General features: G+C 42.8%; 1 protein-coding gene across 1 annotated transcript in view; it reads right to left on the bottom strand.

Moving 5' to 3' along the window:
* Nucleotides 1-543: 543 nt before the first annotated feature.
* Nucleotides 544-25,120, bottom strand: part of skia (v-ski avian sarcoma viral oncogene homolog a) — a 79,767-nt gene continuing 55,190 nt past the window's right edge. The window contains exons 2-7 of the mRNA XM_044351278.1: nucleotides 10,821-10,937; nucleotides 9,487-9,602; nucleotides 8,617-8,927; nucleotides 8,109-8,437; nucleotides 5,851-6,081; nucleotides 544-4,448 (exon numbers count right to left, since the gene is read on the bottom strand). Of these exons, the coding sequence (XP_044207213.1) occupies nucleotides 4,260-4,448; nucleotides 5,851-6,081; nucleotides 8,109-8,437; nucleotides 8,617-8,927; nucleotides 9,487-9,602; nucleotides 10,821-10,937 (1,293 nt within the window). The 3' untranslated portion in view covers nucleotides 544-4,259. The remainder of the gene's footprint in view (nucleotides 4,449-5,850; nucleotides 6,082-8,108; nucleotides 8,438-8,616; nucleotides 8,928-9,486; nucleotides 9,603-10,820; nucleotides 10,938-25,120) is intronic.

Here is a 25,120-nt window from a genome sequence, read left to right as displayed (position 1 = left end):
ATAAATGTGTGTATCAGAACTTTGTATTTTCTTCTTTCCTCTCCCATTAATCATCTCACCCTTCAGATTTATCTGGTGACCTCTTGGAGGGGCCCGACCCCTCGGTTCACTGGACCACTGGACTAAACTAGCTAACTGTATATAAAGTAGTTCAAACTAGTTCCACTGGAGTATTTTTACATTATTGGTAATTTTACTTTAGTAACAGATCTGAGTACTTGTTCCACCAATGGTTTCATGGTCCTTAGAGGATGATTTATAGCAGAAATACAGTACAACATATTTATCTCTGTATTATGACCCATGAGATTAATCTGACGACCCCTTGGGGGGGGAACCAGTGTTGTAGATGATGTGTGTGTCTCTGACAAGATCCCCTTTTTCGACAACAAATATTTTAGCTGAACTGATGTTTACCAAACTGAATTCATGGGGGAGCTGAATTAGAACGAAAAAAGCACATTGTCTGCAGTATTTGAAAGATAATTAGGGTTTATGTTGTTCACCAAACAGGCAGCAAAAATAAGAAACTGGGTCATTCAATCTGGACAAACAACTTTATTTCTGGTAATGCATCTATACACTGTACATTCAGTCACTGTAGTATATAAGCATAGCTATTTTCAAACATAATCTCATAAAGTCCTTTACTTTACAATATAGTCCGTGTCGTGAGAGAAGAGGAAGGGTGTTGTTGGAGGAGGGATGCAGAAAAAGGCGTGAAAAATGAGGGAAACAAGGGAGATAGATGAATAAGCCAAGCTCTTTTTTTCATACTGTATATGTGGCATTAATAAATGGGAAAGCTTACAGTTACCTCTTACATAAAAATATTTCTAGAATTGTAAGGTTTATATAGTATTAGCAGCAGCACAGGGCTAAAAAGATACATGAGGATGAAGGGGGGAAAACAATCTGCAAGGTGGCGTAGTCATGTGTGTGTGACCCATACTGCAGGTCTGCTATCTGATACTGAACATACTGTTAAAAATATATATGAACTGGTGAAAAAAGTCATTCAATATAAAGACTCTACAGTAAAAAAAGAAAAGAATTGGATTAACATGTTTATGTAGGGAATATTCTCTTACGCACTGCATTAACTGTTTTTGAAACATCTTAGTTAAAACACAAATTCAAAAAAAAAACAAAACAAACGAAAAAAACAAGACAGCTATTGTAAGAAAAGATTTCTTTTTGAAAAAGGAAACACCATGTACATATATTATACAATATTGTAAATGAAAAAAATATTTACATTTGTAAATTCTTATTCAAATCTTCACACTGGCTAGTATTTGTCTATTAATATGGACTGTTATTGCTGCTTTACTGTCCATTATTTAGCAAAATGATTCTCCTTTAGAAAACAAGACATTAAATTGCTTTTTTCTTTTTGCAAGGGAGAGTGAAGAGCCAATGTCGTTATTGTCTCCCTTCTTTTGTAGAAAACCATGAGTAAAGTAAACTACACATAGGCTATTAACTCTTTTGAGTGTAAAAACAACTACAAAATGTACCAATTTTAGGTCTGCCAAAGTTGCAGACACAGTGTCTTTCTCTGAGCAACATTAGTAATGTTGGATAAGAAACGGGCTTTTAACATAATGCCCTCTTTATTATCCTCGACATGCCCGCCTCGGGACAAATCAACAGACTGGGATTAAACAGTTAAGTCTTTATATACAACCCAAAGTAACAATTCACCGAAGCAAGTGGCTTTTCAAGATCTTCTATAAAAATTGTTTGAACATGCATATCATTGATTTCAAATGAAGAAAAAAAAAAGCATTCATTCAGAAAAAAAAAAAAAGCCTTAAGCGTCTAGCATTTGTTCAATTGTTCTCTGCGTTGAAAAAGAAAACAGTTTGTAAACTGGTTGGTTTAAAGGAATACTGATAGAAAGAGCTGCTGAGCAAGGGAGGGGGCTTTTAATTTGAAACCTGCAATCAGGAAGTTGATGGGAGGCCCCGCCCCAACAGCTTCATCATCAGTTTTCCTACTCTGGAAACCTTTCGCCCACATCCAGGCACTTGAGGTTGTCCAGCATTGCATTTGAATTTTTTTTTTTTCTTCTTTTTTTTTTTTTTGATGTCTTGTTTTTTGCAAGTGTGAAGTTTTTTCTTAAGAACAATATACGGTTTGTTGCTTTTTTACTTACTTTTTCCTCTTCTAAATAAGACAAATTGCTTTATATTGCATAACACAATAAAACCCTTACATGTACAGTATCAATGCCCAATAACTGACTATATGAATGGCAAACTTTCTCAAATTTCATGCATAAAGAAAATATGAGTTTTCTATTGAAAAAAGTGAACATAACAGACAAGCAATAAAATATCTCCACGTTTAAAACAACATCAACAACCAAAGGAAAACTTGCATTAACACCATGTACATTCTGATTGCATTGTACCCACTGTGTGACGGCAGATTCCTGGCATCTGCCTTTCAGAATAAAATCAGATTTTATCCTTGCAAAGACGTGACTGTTTGTTCAGGCTCCTATGACAATTTACTGACTTATGAAGAAGTTTTGTCATACTCGTTACAACTCAACCTTGTGTTTGTGTGACATTTTGTGTCGATTATATTACAAAAAGGGGAGAATCCGTTGCCCAAAAATGTTTCCAACAATCCCAGACTGCATCAGCAAGCAACAGGTAGAGCCTTTTTTCTTTCTGTTTATTTACAATACTTTGCCTTAAGAAAACAGAACAACAGTATTTATTCGAGATGCATATAATCAACAAAATACTTACTGGAATTATATGGTAGCATTCATGTATAAGATGATGTTTTTCAAAGTAAGATTGAGGACAATAGTGGGAGTACAATGCAGTAATAACAGTATTTTGTTACGACAAAGTGCGAGTCATTATTGTAAAGTAAAAAAAAAAAAAAAACAACAACATATATTTATATTTACATACCTTAATTTAATTAAAATGAACATTTTTGTGGTTCTTGCCATGGGTGCCCCATACAGCCATAAAATTATAGATGATGATGTCAGTTGGAGTAAAAACCATGCTGGCGAGGCCACACTCACATCTGGAGTATTTTACCTTTAGAAGATAAACACTTCAGGGTTTTGACCCAAATGCTTAAAAAACACATATGGCAACCAGTGTGTATGTGTAGTGTGAGCAACATTGTGACGGAGACTGTTGGATATTGTTATTGATCATCCGAAAACAAGTGCTCACTAAAAAAAATAAAAAATAAAAAAAAAAGGTGCCTTGAACACAGCATGTTTTTTTTTTCCTCCAAATTCCCAATCCAAGATTTGATCCAAAGAGAGAAAAATATCAGTTTGAATACAAGCTTACCCTCCGCTTTCAGAAATTAGAAATAAATGATTTTACGAAAACGAGGTGAGGACAAAACAGGGGCGCTTGAATTTTGAACGTGATGCTTTTCCACTCAGTGGACTGTGTGCTGGCTTCCCCGCAAAACCGACAAAACCAATGGTGGCACTGTGGAAAGTTCATTTGCTTGTTTTGTTCATCTTCTGATTCAATTGTATCTTTTTAAATTTTTCAAACTACAATAGCACAGAGGAACAAAGAAACTCTTTTTTTTTTTTTCTTTACATATCGCTATGTAGTCTCTTAAATAGCTTATAATGTCTTCAAATCCTCCATCTTGGTCATGGTGAGGGACGGTGGTGGAGACTTCTTCGGGGGGGAACTGTGGGTTAAGTGTGAGCCTGGCCCTCATGGATGCACCACTATAACATCTCTCAACAGCTGTATAACTGTATAATATAATATGATCGTTTTTTTAAGCATTTTTTTTTATCACAGATGTCTGTCCAGAAGTCCAGCCTCATTTTCTTCTCAGAGAAAACGCAGGTACAAACACTCTTTGTGCTATACATCTGTTTTTCTTTCATTCTTGTGATCCAGTTTTTAGTTCTTGGAGTTTGGAAGGTGCTAGTCAGAGCTTGATTTAGTAACATGTTTCCTCGTTGCAGCCATCTCCAGGCTTTCTCCGAGGAAACCACTCACTGGACTTCTCATGGGTATGATGAGGACGTAGCTCCTGGATTTCTTCTCTCCGTCTCTGGTCTGAGGATGAGAGTCTTATTTGTCTTTCTGGCGGGTGAAGGTGATGGACAGTGGTGCGCTGTGGCCGGCCCAGGATGCCTGGATGAGTTTATGGTCTGAGTTGGGCAGAAGATGACGGGGGGGGTCATGGCGACGGGGGTGGTGGGAGGGGGGAATGGTTGGGCGGAGAGGTCGGCTGCCAGATTAGTTGTCAGCTGGCGTGTCCTTGGGTGTCCCCTCCTTGTCGCTGTTGGATTTGGGCCAAAGTTGCTGCTGCAGCTCCTTCACAACTCTCTCCAGGTGCTCCCGGGCCTCCCGCTCCTGCAGCAGGTCGGCTCGGAGCTGCTCACGGTCGGCCTCTGCATGTTGCAGCTTCATCTGGAGATCCTCGATCTGGAAAACACATGGCAGGAAACAGCTGAAATCATGCAGCAGAACAGATTTGACTACATCTGACTGTATGGAGAGCAGTGATGAACTATTGACTCTATTATTAACAGTTTGGTCATTTACAGACTGCTTATTGAAATATTTCATGCATATGCCTGTTCACACGCTCGTCTGTCCCACATGACCAGAACTCTGCATGGTGTTGAAGACTTTCCAGACAGACTACCCATCATTTTCACATTTTCACAAATGCTATCCAGTCACAAAAAAACCAACTAATTCCTGCTGCTGCATTCAGACGATCCATGAAATCATTCTTACAGCGGTGAAGTGTCGATGTGGTCGGAGTGTTTCTACAGAGTTTCATTCTTTGTTCCTGCATTGCTAAAGTTTCTTGGTTTTGTTTCCAAACCATGTAGGCTTAAAACCACTATCTAACCTGTGAAACGAGATGTATGTATACATTTTACCATTTCTGTAAGTGAATTTCCAAATTTGACAAATAAATGATCACATTCTGCACCATCGATCCATGTGGAAACTGATTCCAGGATAAAACTTAGTGTGAGTTTGTGTTCACTTTCTTCCTTCCTGAAAAATTGGAACGGGACCGTGTGACGTGAAAATGATCATTAAACTATTGTTTAAGTTTATACGGACAAGACTTCATCAATCAGAATATTTCCAGTCAAACTGTCTCGCTGCGCTGGCAGATCAGCCTTCTAATTTCTACTCATTTTACTTTAATCATGTCAGTACGACTTCTTTCATACATACTGTTTGTTTTAAGCTGACGTCTGGAAACAACTGGCCTTTTCTCTAAGAAAAAAATCAATCTTTTAGAGCGAAGATATTTCTGAAAGCTTCTGAAAACTGCAGCGAAGCAAAATGAACGTCTAAAACGTCTTCTCTTAACAACAGCCTTCCAAAGACAGCTGCAGTCACTGCAGGGAGGCAGACACAGCTGGAGAGCATAACCTCCCTCTTGTTTTGTCTAATCTGCATTTCCCATGATGCCTGAGGGAAGTCAACGTCTCTTCCTGTTTCCTTTCAGAGGGGGACTTATCATACGTCTGTGCACTTTAGGCTACACCCATTTATTTTTGACTGGGGACGAGGAAATGTGGGGTTTTTTCTTGCCTTCTCCTCTGCTGACCTTGAGAGTGCTTGAGACAGTGAAACACTGCAATTACTCTGAGGGTGTTGACATAATCGTCTAGACTTTTCAACCATAGGACTGTTAGTGTCTGTCTACTTCATTTCTACACGCCTTATGTTTCTCTGATGTATCATCAAGCGATCATTAAACTTTCTATTTTAAAAGATTTTAATGCCAAAGCGTGACAAACTGACAGATCGACAAGTTCTTGAAACCTCACTCCAACAGCTATGGTGTCTGACTGACCTGTGCCGAGTATTTTGCGCGAAGACGTCCGGCCTCACAGCCTTTATCGCAGACCCTCAGCTGCCGGGCCTGCTCCAGCTCCCGCTTCAGGCGGATCCGCGACTCATTGGCTTCCTTCATCTTCTTCTCGCTCTCTGCTCGCAGGCGTTCAATTTCCTTCCTTAGGTTACGCTTGGCCTCGGTCGCCTCTCGCAGCTTTTCCTTCTTGGCAACCCGCAAGAACTCCAGCTCCTGGGAAGAGAGGATTGTAGAAGTCGGCATCAAAAGAGAGTGACTGTCCATCGTAGGTTTATATTTATGTAATTAATGACTGTTTCTGTCACTAAGAAAACTCAGCGACACTTGTGCAAACGCTGTGAAAGCCAGTGGACGACGCTGTCACATGACTGTTTTACTCTGTTTCTGAGCTGTTGACACCCAACAACAGTGACTTATTAAAGTAAGCTGAAGTGTCCATGCCAGTGTTTACATCCAGCCAAGTCAGGGGTTAGGGCAATGTGTGAGCTGACAGAAGTTAGGTTTCCTTCCTCTGAATCACTGAAAGAGTGCAAGAGTGTGTGTGTGTGTGTGCAGTGGAAACACGCCCATAGCCTTCTCATGGGAAACTAGCAGTTGGGACAAACATGTCTGTCATCAAGCTTTGTTGGTTCCTACAAAAAGAGTGAAAAGGAACGATCCCCATCACACCCTTTACTCTACAGAGGCTTTACATAAGAACTCCTTCAACAGCATTGGGGTCGGGGTTAAGTTCAACTCATCAGTGGGTTGTTTTAAAGTAAGACCACTGTACTTTTAGCTTTGCAGTTGTTGGTTGTGTTTGTGTTTCCTCTACACAGCTCCTCTCAACACTGATGGAAAGTGAAAGTGGAATGCTGTTGCACTGGAATCTCTCCTTTGCTCGGGATGCATTTTTTTGTGTTGCTCGCCCACACAGACTCCTTCGTCGGCATTTTCTTGTTCTCAGTCCAAAGCCAAAAATAAAAATGGAAGTCTGGCCTTTCCCTTTGCAGCAACATCCGCTCTCATTGTTATCACTTGCCAACTCATGCTAAACTTTGCGGACAGTGATAATGACTTTTAATCTAATCTCCACTTCTGTATTTTGATGCCTAAACTCCAGTCATGTTCTCAGTGGGCCAACTTTGAAAAGTTTCTGTCTAGTCTGATTTCAAGAACATAGAGGCAAGCTTGTTTAGATTTCTCTAAATTCATCTTTGCTTACAGCCCAGATTCCCCTGTGTCCTCCAGCAGGCTGTTTCCAGAGCTATTTCAGTAAAATCTGCATTATTAATGAGCACCTACTCTGATTGGCTGGAGGTGTGGCCTGACCTTCACCCCCAGCCAATCAGAATATAAACTAATGAATAATGCAGCATCTTTTCATGCCGTAATGTCTGGAGATGTAAGACAGTATATAGTCTGATCCTGAATGAAGGGAAGAACCTGCTGTTGCACAGGTGAGACTTCAACAGGATGTTTCAGGACGGTGAGATTGTTTCCTCACAAAGTAAAAGTAGTTTTTTCAAACGTAGCAGGAAGTCCCTAGCTTAGCTTTAGCACAGATATATTATATTCCTTTAGCCGAGTAACAAGTTAAAAAGATAGCCTTGAACTGAAAGAAAAGGAGATATAATTGAGTAATCTGAAAGCACAGGAGGCCCCACCATCACCCTAATCCACCATCACCCTAATCCACAACACCAACCCTGTAAGGTTTGTATGAGGCACCTTGGGTTGGGGTATCCCATTCTCTCAGCCAATAGTGATACACTTCTATATTGTGCAAGCTCTAAATTGCAATCATATACAAAATATATATGTATCTAGCATATCTGTTAGAATAAGAAAAGAGGCACATGATCACCAGGGTTACGTGACGGCTGTCCAGTGATATCAGTCTGAGTCAGTTTACAAATTGCAAGTCAAGATGCGACTCTTTCTGGTTTCTGAATGATGACCATGGAAGTGAAAAACTGTATTAATAGTGTTTTGGGTCAAGTTAAGATCAGTTTAGTGACTTGATATGAGTGCAAGTTTCAAAGTCTACAACTCTGTGTGTTGGGTTTGGAGTTGTTAGGTATATTTTTAGGCTAGCAGTTCCCTTCTGCTTCCAGTCATTGTGCTAAGCTAGGCTAATCACTACTACTACCACTATTACTCACTAACGCACATACTTGAAACTGATACCAATGTTCTCTTTGTCTTTGAGATGACCAACACTTGGTACTAGTCTAACAATGATATGAGAAGAACCCTACCTGCTGGAGGCTGCGTTTGGCCTGCAGAGCCGATCCCAACTTCTCCTCTTGCTTCACTCTCATCTTAACAATCTCGTGCAGGAACTTCTCCTTTGACTCTTTGGAGTCGAGTCCACTGTCCAGTGCCTGCCTCAGACTCTCCAGCTCCGACTCCAGCCCCAGCTCAGGAGGGGTCACGGGAGTTGCGATGGGAGCGGCTGCGGGGGTGGCGCCCTCAGCCGACGTGACAGTGCAGATTGGCCCTTGGGCACCTGGCGAGCTCAGGTCCTTAGCTGAGCTGCTGGACGAGGTGAAAGATGGTGACGACAGGGAGGACAAGGACGAAGTGACTGTTGGGAGACAGCAGAGACACAAGAGAGGGTGAGGTTCCAGCAGTGGAAATTAACTGATTCCTTCTCAGTTGTCAAGATTTGGTTGATCTTGTCAAATCTAATTTTAGCGAACCAGTTTAGCCCCGTAACACATATTCTATTCATAGCTGGTTGCTGGTATTGGGTTCTTTGCTTACATTCATCACGGCTCTCCACTTCAATCTCCACCTCAGAGTCTTTGTCGTCCTGAGGTGGTGGTGGCAGTGGCTTGCTGGCAGTGGAGGACGGAGGGCAGGGGCCCTCAGGTGCTGGGAGCTGGAGCTCCCCTGTGGCTCTTCTCTTGCGAGGCCTTGCGCTGGCGTTGGCGCCCTCACCTGGGGGTTCACCTCCACTTGGGTGGGAGGTGCTGGGCACCGATGGGGACATGGGACCCACCTTTCCCAGGGGCAGCGGTGTGAGGGCAACATTAGGGGCGACAGCGTTCTCCAGGCTCTTGTAGTTGTAGAAACTAGGAGGAAACCAGATATCGTAAGCCAGACTTAACTTATGGGTGGGTGTCTCGCAATAAACCTAAGTAAAGCTTACTTTAGTAACATGGTTATGAACTGAATGCTGCATAAACACAGCCAGTACCATATTGTATGGTTCAGTTTGAAAGCAGCCTATGCTGACAGGGGAAAGAAACATTCAAATAAAGAGCCTGCAGCTCTTTCCTCCCACTTTATGAGAAACTGGGCCAGATCAACTGTGATAAGGCGCAGGCTGCACTGGTAGCACCATGCCAAGTGGGTGCCCACTGTATGAGTGTGTGTCAAAATGTGTGTGAATGGTGGAGTGTGGGAGGCTGTGGTACAGTCAGACTTGACCCCTGTGACACCAGCCCACCCAGACAAGTGAGAGAGCATGCTGGGAGCTCATCAGATCTAGCTGAACAAAATGGCTGTCATCTCTCACAGTAAAAGCTTCTCTTAGAACCACATATTTCGCCGTCTCAAGTTCATTTCTTTCAAAGCCAGTTAAGTGCTGTTGGTAAGAGGGTCTCCCATTTAGATCTGTGCTGGTCTCACCTGTCTCTCAGCAGGGCCAGGGGATGACTGGAGGGTTCCTTATCACCAGCAGAGATGTGTGGGGACCAAGGTCTAAATGCTGAGGGTCTCTGCCTGGGCTGGATGCAGTTAAGCCCCTGAGAAAAGAGCAATAACGTAAGATGTAAAGAAAATGCATTCAGTAGAGATATAGACAGATGTGCAGTTATGGCTGCATATGGAACCAGTGATGCTATGATACTGGAGGTTCAGATGGTTTCACAACATTTCCCCTTCCTTTGAGAAACAATCATGGTCCAATATTCAACTCTCACAAGTGTGATGTGGAAACATGAAGCAGGAGACATCTTCTGAGATGAAACATATATTTACATATTTATAGATTCTGGACTTTTTAATGAGGAAAGAGGAGTAGATGCCATTTTAAGGATTTTAATGTGGTAATTACACTTGTATACATTTTTCTGGAAAACCATGTCTGACACACATTATTGTTCTAAGAGGAGTATTTCTTTATGTCTTAATATAGGTATTAAGACATAAATACCATGATGTCACTGTCTTTGTGATGAAATATTTGTTTGGCCACTTTTTTTTTACACTGCTATTGCTAGAGAAATTAGATGTGCTTGATCGTTGAATTTCAGCATAAAAGAGGTTATTTTTGTCTCTGAGGAAATTACACCACGGCTGATAACCAGCGTAGATGCTGTAGGGTGTTTCCACATCAAGTTTGCTTGATATTTTTCTTTTAATATTAGACAGTTTAGATGGAAGACAGGGCTCTTTGACCTGTGGTGTAATCCAGAAAGGTGGCACAGAAATTTACGGTTATCCAATACTACTACAATTATTTATTTCTGATTGTAAATATTCACTTATTAGCGTTACAATGTGCTTCAGGTTGCAGTACATGATTGCTTTTCGTTTAGACCGGTCCATTGATTAAAAGGCACGTCTGTCATCCAGTAAAGTGTTGTGTGACTTGAGCAGGGTGAGTGTGAAGATAAATTGTTGCAGGTATTCTGAGTATACAGCTAAGATATTAGTAACTTTACCTCCATGGGAGATTTTTTTTTTAGGGAATATCGATCTTCACATCCATCCATCATTACACTGTGGTTATATTCTGTTACAATACACTCTCAAACTTCACTCCATCTCAGTAAGTCAATCCGTTGAATCTACAGTTACACCCCCTCGCCCCCATCTCCCGTTTGTATGGCTTGCTAAATCTAAATTTAAGCGATACCCTCATCCAGAAACCTCTGTATAATATTACATGACATCTCATCTCATGCACCATGCATCATCATCATCATCAACATCTCCTCCCTGAGCTTAGCAACACTTACCTTATTGGAGTTGGACAGGGACTGTAGCCAGTCGTGCTGCTTCTCTTTGTCAGCCAGCGGGGATTGTGATGGGAAGTCTTCATGTTTGGACTTTTTGATTGGGATGGGATCTGACACCTGCAAGAAAAGGAGGACATTGTTTTGAGTTTGCAGGTTTAAATCTAGTTGATTTCCACTCAGGTAGGATGTTGGAATCATCTTTTTTAAATGTATTTCACAATCAGAAGAAAAGATCAGTAGTACTTCAGATGGGCTCAAATGTGCAAACACATCAGTCAATTTCTCCACCGTGAAGTGAATGCACCACAGGTTGCCCACTTGGCAGTGAGCAAGAACTGTAACACTAAAATGTCAGTGAACTGAAAATGCACCCAACAGTGTCAGACATTCTAATAACTGTGTGTGTGTGTATAAGGCTGCCTGATAGGGGAGTGCCAGCGGAGGTTACTGATAACTGGAAGTGTGAGTGTGTTTAAATTTAGATGTGGTGTTGACTTTGTGTGTGTGTGAGTTGCTTCAGGGTTACCACACTATCAAAGTTGCCTGTGCACACCCACACACAGAGTCCAGACCATGGCAATGTGTCACACATGAGATCCAATATAGCTAGGTGTGTTTGCTCATGGGCAGCCAAGAGAGGAGGCAAGAGGTGACTGGGGCAGTGTGCAGTGTGTATATGTGTGTGTGTGTGTGTGTATGTGTTTATCTATCTGTCTGTCACACACAGATACACCCATAGAGACAGACAAGTAGGGGTTTGTTTCTCTTTCCCCCGTTAGGGTGGCTTTGTGGCTATGACCTCAGCCTATCCAAGCTGTGGCTGTCACTAGCTGCCACACACACACACACACACACACACACACACACACACACACACACACACACACACACACACACACACACACACACACACACAAAGAATGAGTGCAATGCATTTTGTTGTTTAGCAGTGTGTGCAGCTTTCCAAAAGATCAAATGCAACACGTTTTCACGTTTTACACAACACGTACTACTTAGTATGGGTCTCATATAGACACATAATGCAGAATATAGATAACAACGAAATCAAAACTGAGAAAAATATCATACCTGTATTATCTGGATTTAAGACACTGAAACACTGTCTCTCCAGGGACTGAAACTCTGACATCTTTAAGATTTATACATTATTTAAATTAAGTGATCATGTCAGAAAAACACATTCTTTAAAATAAACCATCTGTGCTGTTAGCGACTCAGCACTGTTCAGGCTCAACTTATCATACATGTAGTATGTTTTTGTGTTTACATGTCATGTGTTGGAGTAGAGGTCACATATTTCTCTTCACTCATACAGTTCAACCTCTCTCTCCCTGCTTCACTTTGTGCTGCTCTCTCGCTCTCATTTTCTCTCAGCGAGGATCTCCCTCAGGAATCTACAGTGTTCTGCAGTGCAGGAGTGGACAGAACGCACACACACACACACACACACACTGACACACACTCACACCGCCCCCTGCGTGGTGTCAACAGGTGGTCATTTGTAATGGGGTTAGATACCTTCTCTCTCTCTCTGCCTCTCTAGACCATGTTGGCAGTGTGTCATGCTATGCCACATGTCTGTGTAATCAGAGCTGCTCTCACAGGAAAGTAGCGTGGCTAGACGAACAAATACCACTGAGGACGTGACAGCTGTCCTCCATCCACCCCCCCCCCCCCCACCCCCCCACTCCCCCATCCTGTGTACAACTCCATGACTTTCAATGACTTTTCAACATGACCAAGAATGTCCTTTTCCTCCTGGTCTAATAGGACACCTCTACAAGTTTCAAAATAGAAGAGAAAACTATTTCTGTGAACACATTTTTTGGTCCCTTTGAAGAAGTCTGAAAAAGATATTTATGGATTTCTAGTTGTTTCATTTTAAAGGAGGTAAAAACAGGAGACGAGACATCAGGACCTTGTTTGAAGAGCTATTATTCTACAAATAATCCCATCTGAGGAGGTATTTGCATATAGATACAGGCACCAAAGTGAAACCAAGTGTCTTGTTTTTGTCATGAACATGACAGTCTGTACCGAAGCGATACAGCCAATGTCTGTTGTCATTGTTCTCATCATCGCCTTCACAGAGTGCAGAACTTAATGTGGCTACAGTGCAAGTAAAATAAAGGATAAAAGAGCCTGTTGGATGTTTGTAGATTGTTTTTAGCTGGTTAAAAGACAGGATCATCACTACAACAGCACGGAGGACTCCTGCCTGTGGTTGGTAGGTTTGTGGGTTATCGAGAGATGAAGAGATATGTCCTACATATCAGGGCAGTAAAGCAGGGCTAGAGGCTAGAGGCTAGTGCCTGCAGTTCAGCCCAGAGAGTGGCTGATTACACACATACACACACACACACACACACACACACACACACACACACTGTGCTGCCTCTGGGCAAAGTCTCAGCGCCACGTGCCAGTCCTCGTCTCGTGGATTACCGGCTGCCAACGCCGTGGCTCTCCGTCAGGGTGAGATCCGGCCTTGGTAATCTTGGATGGAGGAAAGCGTCGGGAGGTCAACAATTGGCCGAGCTCGCAGGACTCAGCGGTGGGGGCTTCGGGGGGGGGGGGGGATCTGCAAGTCTAGATTACTGAGCAGTGGGCCTGCTAGACGTGAGGCAAACAGACAGCGATGGTGGGAATTTCTATTTTAAAAAAAGAGGCTTGATGATGTCTGTAGTGCTGGTTTTCAGATGAGATCCACTGCAAAACTTACAAATGATCCCATTGGAATCTTCCTGTGTGGGCCCCTTGGAGTAAATATTAACAAATGGAGGTCCACGGCTGAGGGTGTGTGACATGAAAATGTGAGAAATCCTCCTCCAGTAGACACACACACACACACACTCAGACCTTGAACGATGGGTGACTGAGACACTTCTATTAGAAAGTTGAGAGCACTCTCCTGATAAGCCTCTGACTTACAGCCTGTTGCAAATGACAGGGCAGGGCTGACTTCAAAGACACAAAAATATGTGTATATGTGTGTGTGTGTGTGTGTGTGAGCGTGTGTGTGCATACATCCATGCACTTTGCAGCTCACCCCCTTTATGATACGGTGTGGATTACACAGCATAGACAGGATGTCACACCTTTAAGATAAGGCTTTCCGATTAGCTGAGGTGTGTGTTAGACATGCCCAGACTGCACTGTCTATGTACTCAGCTCCAACACCTCACACTGTGAACATGACACCTCACACACTAGTATTACACTGGTGTCTGTGGGGGTGACACTGACCTTCTATCAAAAGTCAGATATCGTTTTATTATTATCATTCATGCTTCCAGTGAAGAATCGCTCTGTGGGCTAGTTTGAGTGCAATTCTGAAAGAAACAGTATTATTTTGGCATGACATTAGCCTACTGGACCTTTGAAGCCCGGATCTGTCAGATGCTAATTTACAGCCCCTTACTTCACACATGGCAGCTAGGAATATCCCCTGCTCGGGAAACTCACAAAGCCTCAAGTCATGGGGCAGCATATGTGGAAATAGTGAGAGTGGCAGGCTCGTCTCAGCTGCCATAGGGGGGCCCCATGCAGGGGCTCGTGTGTGAGCACGTGTCTGGGCGAGTGGATGTGGGTGTATGTGTGTGTGAGAGAGAGAAAGAGAGAGAGAGAGACAGGATGGTTGGGGTGATAACAGTCTTCTCGGTTGAAGACTGTCTGTGTCTTTTGAAACCCTTGCAGTTTCAGAGCACTTCCTCTGTCTGCAAGCCTCTGGTGTTTGACACAGTGAGACAAAACACCATTAAAAGCTTTTTTTGAACAATGTAGAATAAATGATTTCTTTAGGTTTCTACCTCGGTGAAGCCATTTTTTGCGGCTCTAAATAAGTCTTTTTAAAACGGGTTATGCCTCCACTGATGTGCAGCCTTTACGTTGGAAAAAAGCTTCATTTCTAGACGAGTCGTGTTTAGAACCTCCGAGTCTTTTATGCTACGAACCTTCAAATAAATTCGACCACAAACTCCCAGTTCAAGAGATATTTCCACAAGGAAGCCCATCTGAGGAGGAATCAGTGGATAGATGTAGTTTAAAGAACACTTACATAACTGCTAGAAAGACAACTGGAGAAGTGAAACCTCTGCTTAAAATTGACTTTCACTGTCTTGACCTTTAGGCAATTAAATAATACATTTCTTCACTGTGCTGCGGACATTCTGAAATGTTCTCAAAGACCCCTAGTGGTCCCACTTCCAGGAAGCACTGCTGTAACAAAAAAAAAAAACCTAAAGGAATGCATGAAATGTTCCAAATCAGCAGCGCTTTTTGGAGGCACACTGGCTTCTTTATTCTGTTGTACCTATTTGAAGAAATCACAAGTGTTATTTCAGACAGCTAGTAAAGTGAGGAACCAAAGGTCACACTGGGCTACAAATGAGTCAGTCAGGAGCGAGTTCATGGAGAGGTTTTGTACAACTGATCAAACTTCATGTCAGTGAGATTAAGAGGCAGATTTATGTCAAACACGTCCAATTTAGTTGGTTGGCTTGTAAGCACATTTAGAGGAAAGGTTATTCTTGTTGGACTCTGATGGAAAGAAGCCATAAAGAGCCTGTGAGGAAGTCTTGATCTCGGGGAATAAACTCAAAGCTGAGGTGAAAGTTGGGAAAGTTTTAATGTGAGCGCCACACAGAAAAAAAACGGGAGTGTCGCTTAAGAAGAAGGCCACCAAATCCTAGCAGCTTTAAATACAGCTGCTTGTGACAGACAGGCTTTTATGAGGTAACACACAATCTCTTTCTTGACACAATCTGTCATTTTCACCTCCCCCTCCACCCCTGTTTCATTTTCTGCCACTCCCCCCCCCCCCACCAACTTCTATTCGTCTATCTGTCTGAGTGCGTTTCCTGTGTCATAGATTACAGGATGTCCTCTACAAACAAGCTAGATTCCAGTCACAAGAAAAAGAAAGCAAGTAGAAGAAGTTCAACAGAAACTCCCAGACGCTGAGTACAGAGCTTACAGTATGATCTTAACAAACTAAATGTCATAAACCCAAATTATTGGCACAAGAATGAAAACCTGTCAATTTAAAGTCAATACTGTACCTATAAAATATACACTGACATTGTCTAAGTATGTTCTACACTTCAGTTTGGCCACCAAGAAGCAATATCTGATACACAGTACCAATGACTTCAATCCCTGGTTACTCTATGACTCAATAAAAGAACATAATGGCTGAGTTATGTGTGATTCATTTGAAAAGTGCTTCAGAGGGTTGACCTTTTCACTAAAAACATCTAAGTAACCTAAATTGAGGTCAGCGTTTTTTTTGTAACTTTCAGTTACATTTCCCGGTCGTCTGCCTCAACGGATGCAGTTCGGTCGGTCGTCATGGAGAATTTTAATTTCTAGAAAAATGGAGAATCTTTATGACGACTGACCATCCACTGAGGAAGACTGTGAAATGTGGTTGAAAGCTCTGGACAGATGGCTTTAAGTTAAAGGAGCCAGCGTCTGGTTTGTCCGTTCTGGGCTACTGTAGAAACATGGTGGTGCAACATGGCGGCCTCAGTGGAGGGGGGGTTCGTTCTAACGTAATGAAAACACTTTGATTCTTATTTTCAGGTGATTAAACACTAATAAAAACATACTTATGAATATTATATTTCATTTCTGCCAAGTCTTTTCCGCTAGATGCCACTAAATTCTACACACTGCACCTTTAACTGGTTCAGAATGGTTTTGAAAAAATAAAAATCTGATCCTTTCAGTTTAACAGCGCACTGATACCTGATGTTGAGTTGTTATTGTTAATAATGTAAATGTAAATCTCGGGTATTCTTGAGAATTATCTCTGTTGCCGTTTCATTTAGCAAGTAATCATTCTTGCTTTGACCGCACAATGTGACTCACTGTCAAGACCGCATGACTATCAGAGACAAACGGTCTGTAGCGGTATGATGCTAAACAGGTTGCCTAACCCAACATCCCCCCAGAGTAGGCCGAGATGAAAGGGCCAACAACCTGTTTTCTTTGCTCTTTCTTCACTCAGGAGGGTGAACAGAGCCGCACCCTGCCTGTGACCTGACTTTGGCCTCCCTGCACGTCTTGCTAAGGGGCCCGTTGCGGTGGAAAGGGAGGGGCCCTTCCTGTAGACGAAGTGACAGCGTAGCTCACCTCATGTCGCCTCGGCCGCATATGCTGGGAAACAAACAGGTGTCAGACAACATGTACTTCTACTGTTTATGCAAAAAAACAAAAAAACAACTTGGGACACTTCACTAGAACTCACTAGAGTCCTCCCCCTCCTTCTCCGAGGGTTGAGCAGGTTTTATATCTGCTACAAGCTGAATTGTTATGAGCAGAGTTGGGAAGCTTTTATTTTGACTGGAGAGCTGAATTTCACCACCTGTCTATGCTAATTTCTAAGTCAGAATGCCACTTACTGCTCTCCTTCTGCCTGTGTGTGTGTGTGTGAGCAGTTCTGCACCCAGACAAACATAAAGGATAAAAATACAGTGAGCACCGAGGCTGCTCACTCGAGTGAGATTCCTCGACTGTGTGTTTGTGGGTTACACACACACACACACACACACACACACACGCAGAGCTCCAATTTTGGCAACTAGTTCATCCCACCATCGTCTCCTTGGCTGAGGAGTCACAGAGAACAATAGGGCCTCTGTCTTCCATGAAGTAAATAGCAAAAACACTTTACATAGTTATAGTGAAACTATTGCAGTGCTGCACTGCAAAGGATCAAATTAATCTTATTATTCAAGACTCTGGTTCTCAGTCTTGCTGAAGCGCAGTTCTGACTTCAAGATGAACTGGTTTGCTGACTAGACTTGAAATGACCTCATCTAATATTCACTTTGATATAGCGAGGAGTAATTTCTCCTGTGCTCAGCATATAAGTAACTGTGTTTATTCACTCCAAGTTTGGAATTATAAAGAGCAAGTATTGACTTGTTGAGCTTGTCGGAGAACAGACTGAGCACTCGAAGGTGAAGACACCTGCCAGGCAAGAACACACAGTGCTGTGTGCATGCATGCATATGTGTGTGTGTGTGTGTGTGTGTGTTTGTGAGCAGACAAATGGCAGATGTTCAGACTATCAGGTAGCTGTATAGAGAGAGGAGGCCCCAGCAGTACCTGCCTGTACCACCTCTCCTCACATAACCCATCATTTATCCCATTAGCAGGGAAGCTTCTCCTACATTCCCTGCTACTTGAAAGAAAAACAAAAAGACACTTTGTTTCCACATTCGTAGCCAAAAACAACTCATTTTGATACTGTTCTGCACAAAATATGCTAGCTCTCCTGTCACCTCTGAGTCTGTTTCCTGGAGGGACACTATAACGCTAGAAATCTGACATTTTAAAATTCCTTCTTATTTCAACATTTACATTTGAGATTTTTTTTTTCCCCAGAAAATGTTTTACAGCAGTGGGTCTGCTGTTTTTCTCGAGGTCTCCACTTCCAGGAAAAGTCCAGAGAGGCTAGTAGACAGAACAGAAGAGAAACCTCCCTGAGCTGCTGTCACTGGCCGGGCTAAAGGTTAAACGCTTGCAGCAACTGATAAAAAACAACTGCCAGATAACCAAACTTGTTAAATATGTGATGAAATGTAGCTGATGAGCTTGTAAAAATATCTTTTGTTATTTTTTTGTGTCAACTGAATAATATGCTCAGCATTTGAGCACTCCCAAAAATAATACTAAAAGATGCTAGCTTAGCAGACACCAACTCTTCAGTGGGGTGCTATGCTAGGCTATGCTACACAGTGCTAAGCTAAAAAAAAACAACTGCCAGATAACCAAACTTGTTAAATATGTGATAAAATGTAGCTGAATAATATGCTTAGCATTTGAGCGCTCTTAAAAATAATAATACTAAAAGATGCTAGCTTAGCACACACCAACTCCTCAGTGGGGTGCTATGCTAGGCTATGCTACACAGTGCTAAGCTAGGCTACTGATATCACAACAGAGAGATCAGGAGGCTAAATTAGTCCCCTGGTCCCAAAAGGAAAGGAGGGCCAACATTCCCAGCCACATCTCTAAAACAGAGGTGGGGAGGACAGTGAGGCAAAGAAGGGAAGAAAAAAGGCAGCAAGGGGTGGAAAAAAAAAGAACAAAACGAGAGAAGCATAAACAGTTTGTGGCAAGGGACCAAGTATGAACAGAGAGCCACAGCCGGACACATAAACAGAAGATTTCACAGATAAAATTCTGCTTATCCAAAAGGGAATTAAGAAAAGCAGCCTTGTTTTCAGCTGGACCACCAGAAGTCTGTCTTAAAAGATACCATTAGCTGCTTCACAATCTTCACACATCCTGGTGAGGACCATATAAAGGTTCTAACTTAAGTTCGAACATGAAAATCACCAAAGTGATTATTTCACATGACACCAGTGATACGCATGGAAAAACAGAGAGAGAAAGAATAATGAGAGGGAAGGCAACGAATGACTCCTCTTGTACCGCAGGCCTTCCCACTGCTGCCTGGAGGCCATGCAAAACAGCTTTAAATGCACACACACACACACACACACACACACACACACTCAGAAATAGAGAAGGAAAGGGAAGAGATTGGGAGGTTTGGGAAGGGAGCAGGGTCTCCATTTCCTCTCGCCAAATTTGCTTTGGCAAGTCTTTCCGTGGGAATGGTGAGAGACCGGCTCTCCTCAGCCGGAGAGAGCCAGGGATCGGCCCACCGAGGAGAAGGAGAGCGCAAAAAACGTAAGATGGAGATGGGGAGGGGGCAAGGGGGGGGGGTAAGTAAATACAGCTGGACTTTTCCATCCCTTTCCCCTGATGCCAAGGCAAATCGTGAGCCCATCCGCTCCTTGGCTTTTGCTGTTTATGGAGGGATCAAATGCTAATGTTAACATGCTAGATAGATATAGTGCACAATGCAGTGTCATTACCAGCATGTGAAATGACTATTTAATATAAGTTCTATTGTGAACTCTTAATTATTATTTAGAATTAAAATCTAATTGGGAAATTCTGCAGATCTGTTGTTATTTTTTTTTGGATCGATTCTATAATAAATGTGTGTCATCAATCCATCTTAATTACAGTAATCATATTAAAGGTGGATGACACTGATTGGCAGATATTAGATAAAGCATTGCTTTTAGACCAGACCACTTTTCAAATGGACAAATAAAACCAAGAGAAGAATTTAACGTCTGTTTTATGGTCTAAGACAACAAATGTTTTAGAGCCATCTAAAAGCAGGATAATTCAATTTGAACCATTTTTAAAGTTGTTCTAATCCCTGCTTATACACTAATGGACATTTCCATTGATCTGGGTGTGTGTGAGTATGTGTGCATGCACTTCACATTGTGTGTCCGAGTCTCATATGAAGATGTCTTACGTGCTTATAATATTAGATTACAACCTAAACTTTTGGAATAATTGGTGCTGATGAACATACGTCTGTTCAGTCATACAGTCTCTTTCTCATCTTGTGGTTGAAAATCAAAGGCTTGTAGCTCAGTTTATACAATTCTTGCAGTTTATAGTATTGAATATTTTTATAATTCGGGCTCTTGATTGACAAGGGCTGTGATGAGCCAGAACTTTGTTTGGCATCAGAACTGTGGAATGACAGAGGAGAGAAGAAAATTCCTGCTTTTACAGCCACTCGTAAATGTTGCTTTCTGCTTGGAAGGAAGGTTGTAGGGAGGCATGAGTGAGGAGGAATCTGCTGATGGCTCTTTTCCTTGCATCAGTGCAAAAAGCTGCCCCGTTTTAAAGCAGGCCAGATGTGCATTGTGGGTAACGAGGGGAGGAGCGTCTCTGTGTGTGTGTGTGTGTGTGTGTGTGTGTCCAGGACTGGGGAATGCAGGGCATAGGGCATATTTCTGCTTGGCGTGTAACGTGCCCTAAGGTTGAGGTTGCTTGTGAAAGGGTTAAGTCGCATGGCTGAGCAAATACATAAATAGCACTAGGGGGGGTGTGTGTGTGTGTGGGCATGGACGCTGCTGCCAGCTGGCGTGGATGGAGAGGGTGTGCATGCACACATACATACACACAAACTGGCGGTTTGATTTCCAAGTATAACTTACGGGGCACTGGAACAACCAGCAGGCATTTTCGGGTACCCCTGTCCAGACTGCAGCACATGCCTTAACATGTGACAAACACACACACACACACACACACGTACTTTATCCTATATGTTTGCACAGTTTGAAATCACACTAACTTACACACAAATGCAAACACGCCAAAAAAAAGCAAACCCGCCCACTCCCACACATCAAAGGAGCTCAGAGACGAGCTGCAGAGACGGGCCTCATCCCATAATGATAAATCACATCCCAACACCTAAAACAAACTCTCAACCCTTGTTAACTGCACTAAGATGGACACCCCCAAACAAAACACATGACTGGCTGCTCCCAGACGCCCTCCGTGCCGCAGATCCTTTGAACACCACACAGGAAGTTTGGACTAATCTGACAGGATTAGGACACGTTCAGGTTCTCTGGAATTATGTCAGGTTACAGTTTCTTGGCTTAAACGGCTGAAAGGTTCTGGGTCGACGGACCGGTGGCTAATAATGGTTTGCCAGACTGATACTGTGAGGGCGTCATGTGTCCTTGTGCTGGCAGTTTGCTGTGCATGGATCCTCCCTGTCAGAGAGGAGGATGAGGGGGGGATTTAAGCGAGGGCGGGGGCTTGCAGTCAAATCCCCTCTCATCTTACAGGCATCATTACGCCTGCTAAAGCCTCATCCCTCGAGCCCCTTACTACCAGGGACCAGGACAGACCACCAATTACAGTCTTAACCTCTCTCTCGCTCTCTCTGTCTCTATCTCACTGACACCTATAGCTGGAGGGGGGGTGGGGGGGGTTAAAGATGCTGGCTCATGGGAGAAATTGAAAGCCGCCACCATTACAGACATTATCCACTGGGCTGGAGTAAGAAGCAGTGTTTCCCCTACATAGAGCCATCTGTGGTTCACCGCCAGTTTCACCATGGCGACAATGCATCATAAATAATGAAAATTCCATTATGAAAGCTTACATTTTTATTATATAGCTGTGCTGAGTGACGCTTGAATAAAAGAAATGGTGCTTTTTGTCATAGATCATGTGGTGAAGAGTAGTTTGACAAATTAAAAGGTAAACCTCAGTCTCCAGTTCGGTCTCGGTCACTTTTTTTTTGTCTCATTATCCAGAACATGTCTCCGTCTTGGTGTTTTGCCTCGGCCTTGGCTAACAGTCTCGTCTGTTACTGTCTTTGGTCTCCACCAGAGTCCAGATGGCTTTTCTCACAGCTGTAATCACTGTTTTAGCAAATAAAGTTGCGTACATTTAGGCAAGTTTCCCCTGTTATGTTTCAAACTGTACTGAGTGATTTGTATGAACAACAGTGAGACAACTGAATAGACACTGCTCGGGGGGGGGGGGGGGGGGGGGGGTAGCTTTGGTCTTGAACCAGTCTGACCCTGTTGCCTCATATGGACTTGGTTCTGACTCATCTTGAAACTGCTTAGACTTGTCTCTGACTCAACATACCTGGTGTTGACTAAAACCCTCATGTTACCACAAATAAAGCCGAGACTTATAAGACCTGGTTCATTCCTCCAGTATACAGCTACAGTATAAATGAAAAGGCTCGTATGATGATGAGGTGCACTATGACTCAGTAGCTGTAAATGAATCCTTGATAACACAAACAAGACTCGGGGCAGTGAAGGTAATATGGTTTCCAGGATAACGGAAGGTGTGAATCTAACAATGTGTGAGTCCTTTTATAAGCACCTCAAACTCCCGTCCACAGGAGAGCCACGGCGGGCAACGGAGCTCATTGGCTCAGAATGAATGTATATGTGATTATCAGGTTGAGTCATGTGCGTCTGTGTTTACAGCTTGTGTTCACTGTAAACACACTGAGTGGGTGAAGGAGAAAACATGTCGTATTTCTACTAGCGGGACTGTTTTGGCGCCGTAGCTGAGACTCTCCATCCAAACCTCTGCACGGCTGCTGCTGCAGTGACAAGTGACAAGAGTTGGCACTTGTTTCCATCCAGAGAAGTCACTACTACTTTTCCCCAGCAGCTCAACTCCATGCACTGGATGCATTTTTCAAAAGGCATGGTGTCAAATACCAAGAGCCCCCGAGACGTGTGGGATCGAGCTTTTGGGGGCAGAATGTGGTGGGATTAGATGTGTTGGAGGGACTGACAGGGTTAAAAAGCTTTGGACACGTGTAATCTGGAGGGGAAACTAGTGGCTATAAGTGCTTGTGACCAACACTGCTGTTTCCAGGGTTGGATCTCTTTGTCTTTGTTTTTGATTGTTCCACCAAACTCAGTTCCTGAATACGTCTGAGAGGCGACCAGTCACGGCTCAGTCTCATCAGGCTTCATCGATCCTCGGTGGATGTTTTCTACACTTAAATCATAAGTGTAGTAGCAAAAACTGAACCTGTAAGATTTAGTCTGTACATGTATGTAGCTTCCAAAGCTGAAGTCTATGTATCCAAATCCTGTTTTATGGTCTAAATCCCTTAAAATAAAACTCTGGAGGAAATCCTGGATTCTCTTTTTGGAATACTTGCAATTAAATATAATTTTCAAACAACTTGTATCCAGCGTCTATCAGTACTGATAACATCAGTCATAGATAAATGTGAGTAAAGCTTACAAGCTCCCCTTTAGCTCGTTATTTAAAACTCCCAACTGCTCGTCCAATGACTCACTGTACACAAAACAACTAGTCTTTCAGAGGCTTGTGTGCTCGGATGGCCAGGGGCTACACTCCTTTTCCTTCCTGTCTGTGGGGTAGGATCAGGTCAGGCTGTCAGCTGCTTCAGACACCATGACTAGCCACCACCACTCTCCTGACCAGGGCCTCGTCTGACAGGCCCTGCCACTCGGGCTTGCTGCTGCTGGGGTTTTTTTTTTTTCACCACCGAGCACACTGGGTTCTCACAAGCAGACAGCGGCTCCCTATATGCTGCATAAAAAGGCGGTTCTATCTATTGATGGCCTTGTTTGTTGTAGTTGGGCATTAAGTGGGTCAAGCACTGCTGCACTAATGCATTTGCAGACATGGCGGGTCAATATGAGAACCATGCTGAGTCCATCATCTAACATGGAGAAACAAGCTCTTACACATGCTGGCAGCTGAGATGCAAGCTGTGGTCTTCAAGTGTTATTATGTGGAGAGACAGAGAAAAACAAGGGGTGGGGGGGGGTGAGGGGGGTGAATAAGTGTGCTGTGTTAAATACAGCCTGGATGATAGCTGTATGTAAAGCTGTAGCAGCTGCCAGGAACATTAGAGGCTAACTATTGTGTTTGCTAGATACATCTAATCCTCACCATTGCCCTCGTATATTTCATGACTTTTACAAGACTGTTTCTAACAACATCAAAGAGCTTCAGTGACTTGAGGGGAAACTCCATCAATTCAATATTGTACTCTCATAAAGCTGAGTGAGACAAATTTGAAAAATAAATAAATTGTAAAATGTAGCAGAAGCTGACAGATTTTAATTGTGGTTTATTTCTTTGGGGGTTAATATGGGGTCAAGCCACATGAACACTATGATGCAACTTTCCGTTCAACGTTTCAGAAAGCTCCCACCAGACTCAACTGTACTCTACTGTTTTCACAGGCTGGGTAGTGAAGCGTAAACTGATGCAAATGATGCTCTTCTTTCCTGCTTTGTTCATGTTGTATCAGTCTGGTTTTCACTAAAAACCACACATGACCTAATACTTCATAACCTGAAAGCAGAAAGAGAAGTGTTTGTTAAATTGACCTGATATTTCACGACTTCTCTAAATAACGTATATAACAGGAATCCTGCAAAGATATAGCAGGTTTATTGTGAGCATCCCTGCTTAGAGTGGCAGTAGTGCTACTGTAGCACAGACAGTCCTTCCACTTCCCTTCACATTTAGAGCACACCACAGTCGACAGTAAAGCAGCTGTCAGTGCAGCCGATGCCAGCCCTCGACCTGCCTGTGACAACCAGCTATCACTCAGTAAATACTGCAGTATCATCAGAGCAGACAGGAGTGGCTTCAGGATTAGCATTAGCACTGTTCTCATCAGTTAAAAGCTCACACAATTAGAATATCTGTCAAGTGAAAACACCTGGCTGTGGCCAGAGATTTGCTTTCCCTTCTCTCAGACAGGCTAATGGCATGGAGATGAGAGGGTTCATGATTTGATTTTTTTTTTCATATTACTACTGCTGGTTGACTTGCAGTAGGAAAAACTACATTTGCATTTAAACCCGAAGTGTTTTAACAGCATTTTACATCTCAACTGCCAAACC

This window comes from Thunnus albacares, chromosome 5, assembly GCF_914725855.1.
Source record: "Thunnus albacares chromosome 5, fThuAlb1.1, whole genome shotgun sequence".
NCBI lineage: Eukaryota > Metazoa > Chordata > Actinopteri > Scombriformes > Scombridae > Thunnus > Thunnus albacares.
Note: the sequence above shows the minus strand (reverse complement) of the source record. Positions and strands in the feature narration are given on the sequence as shown.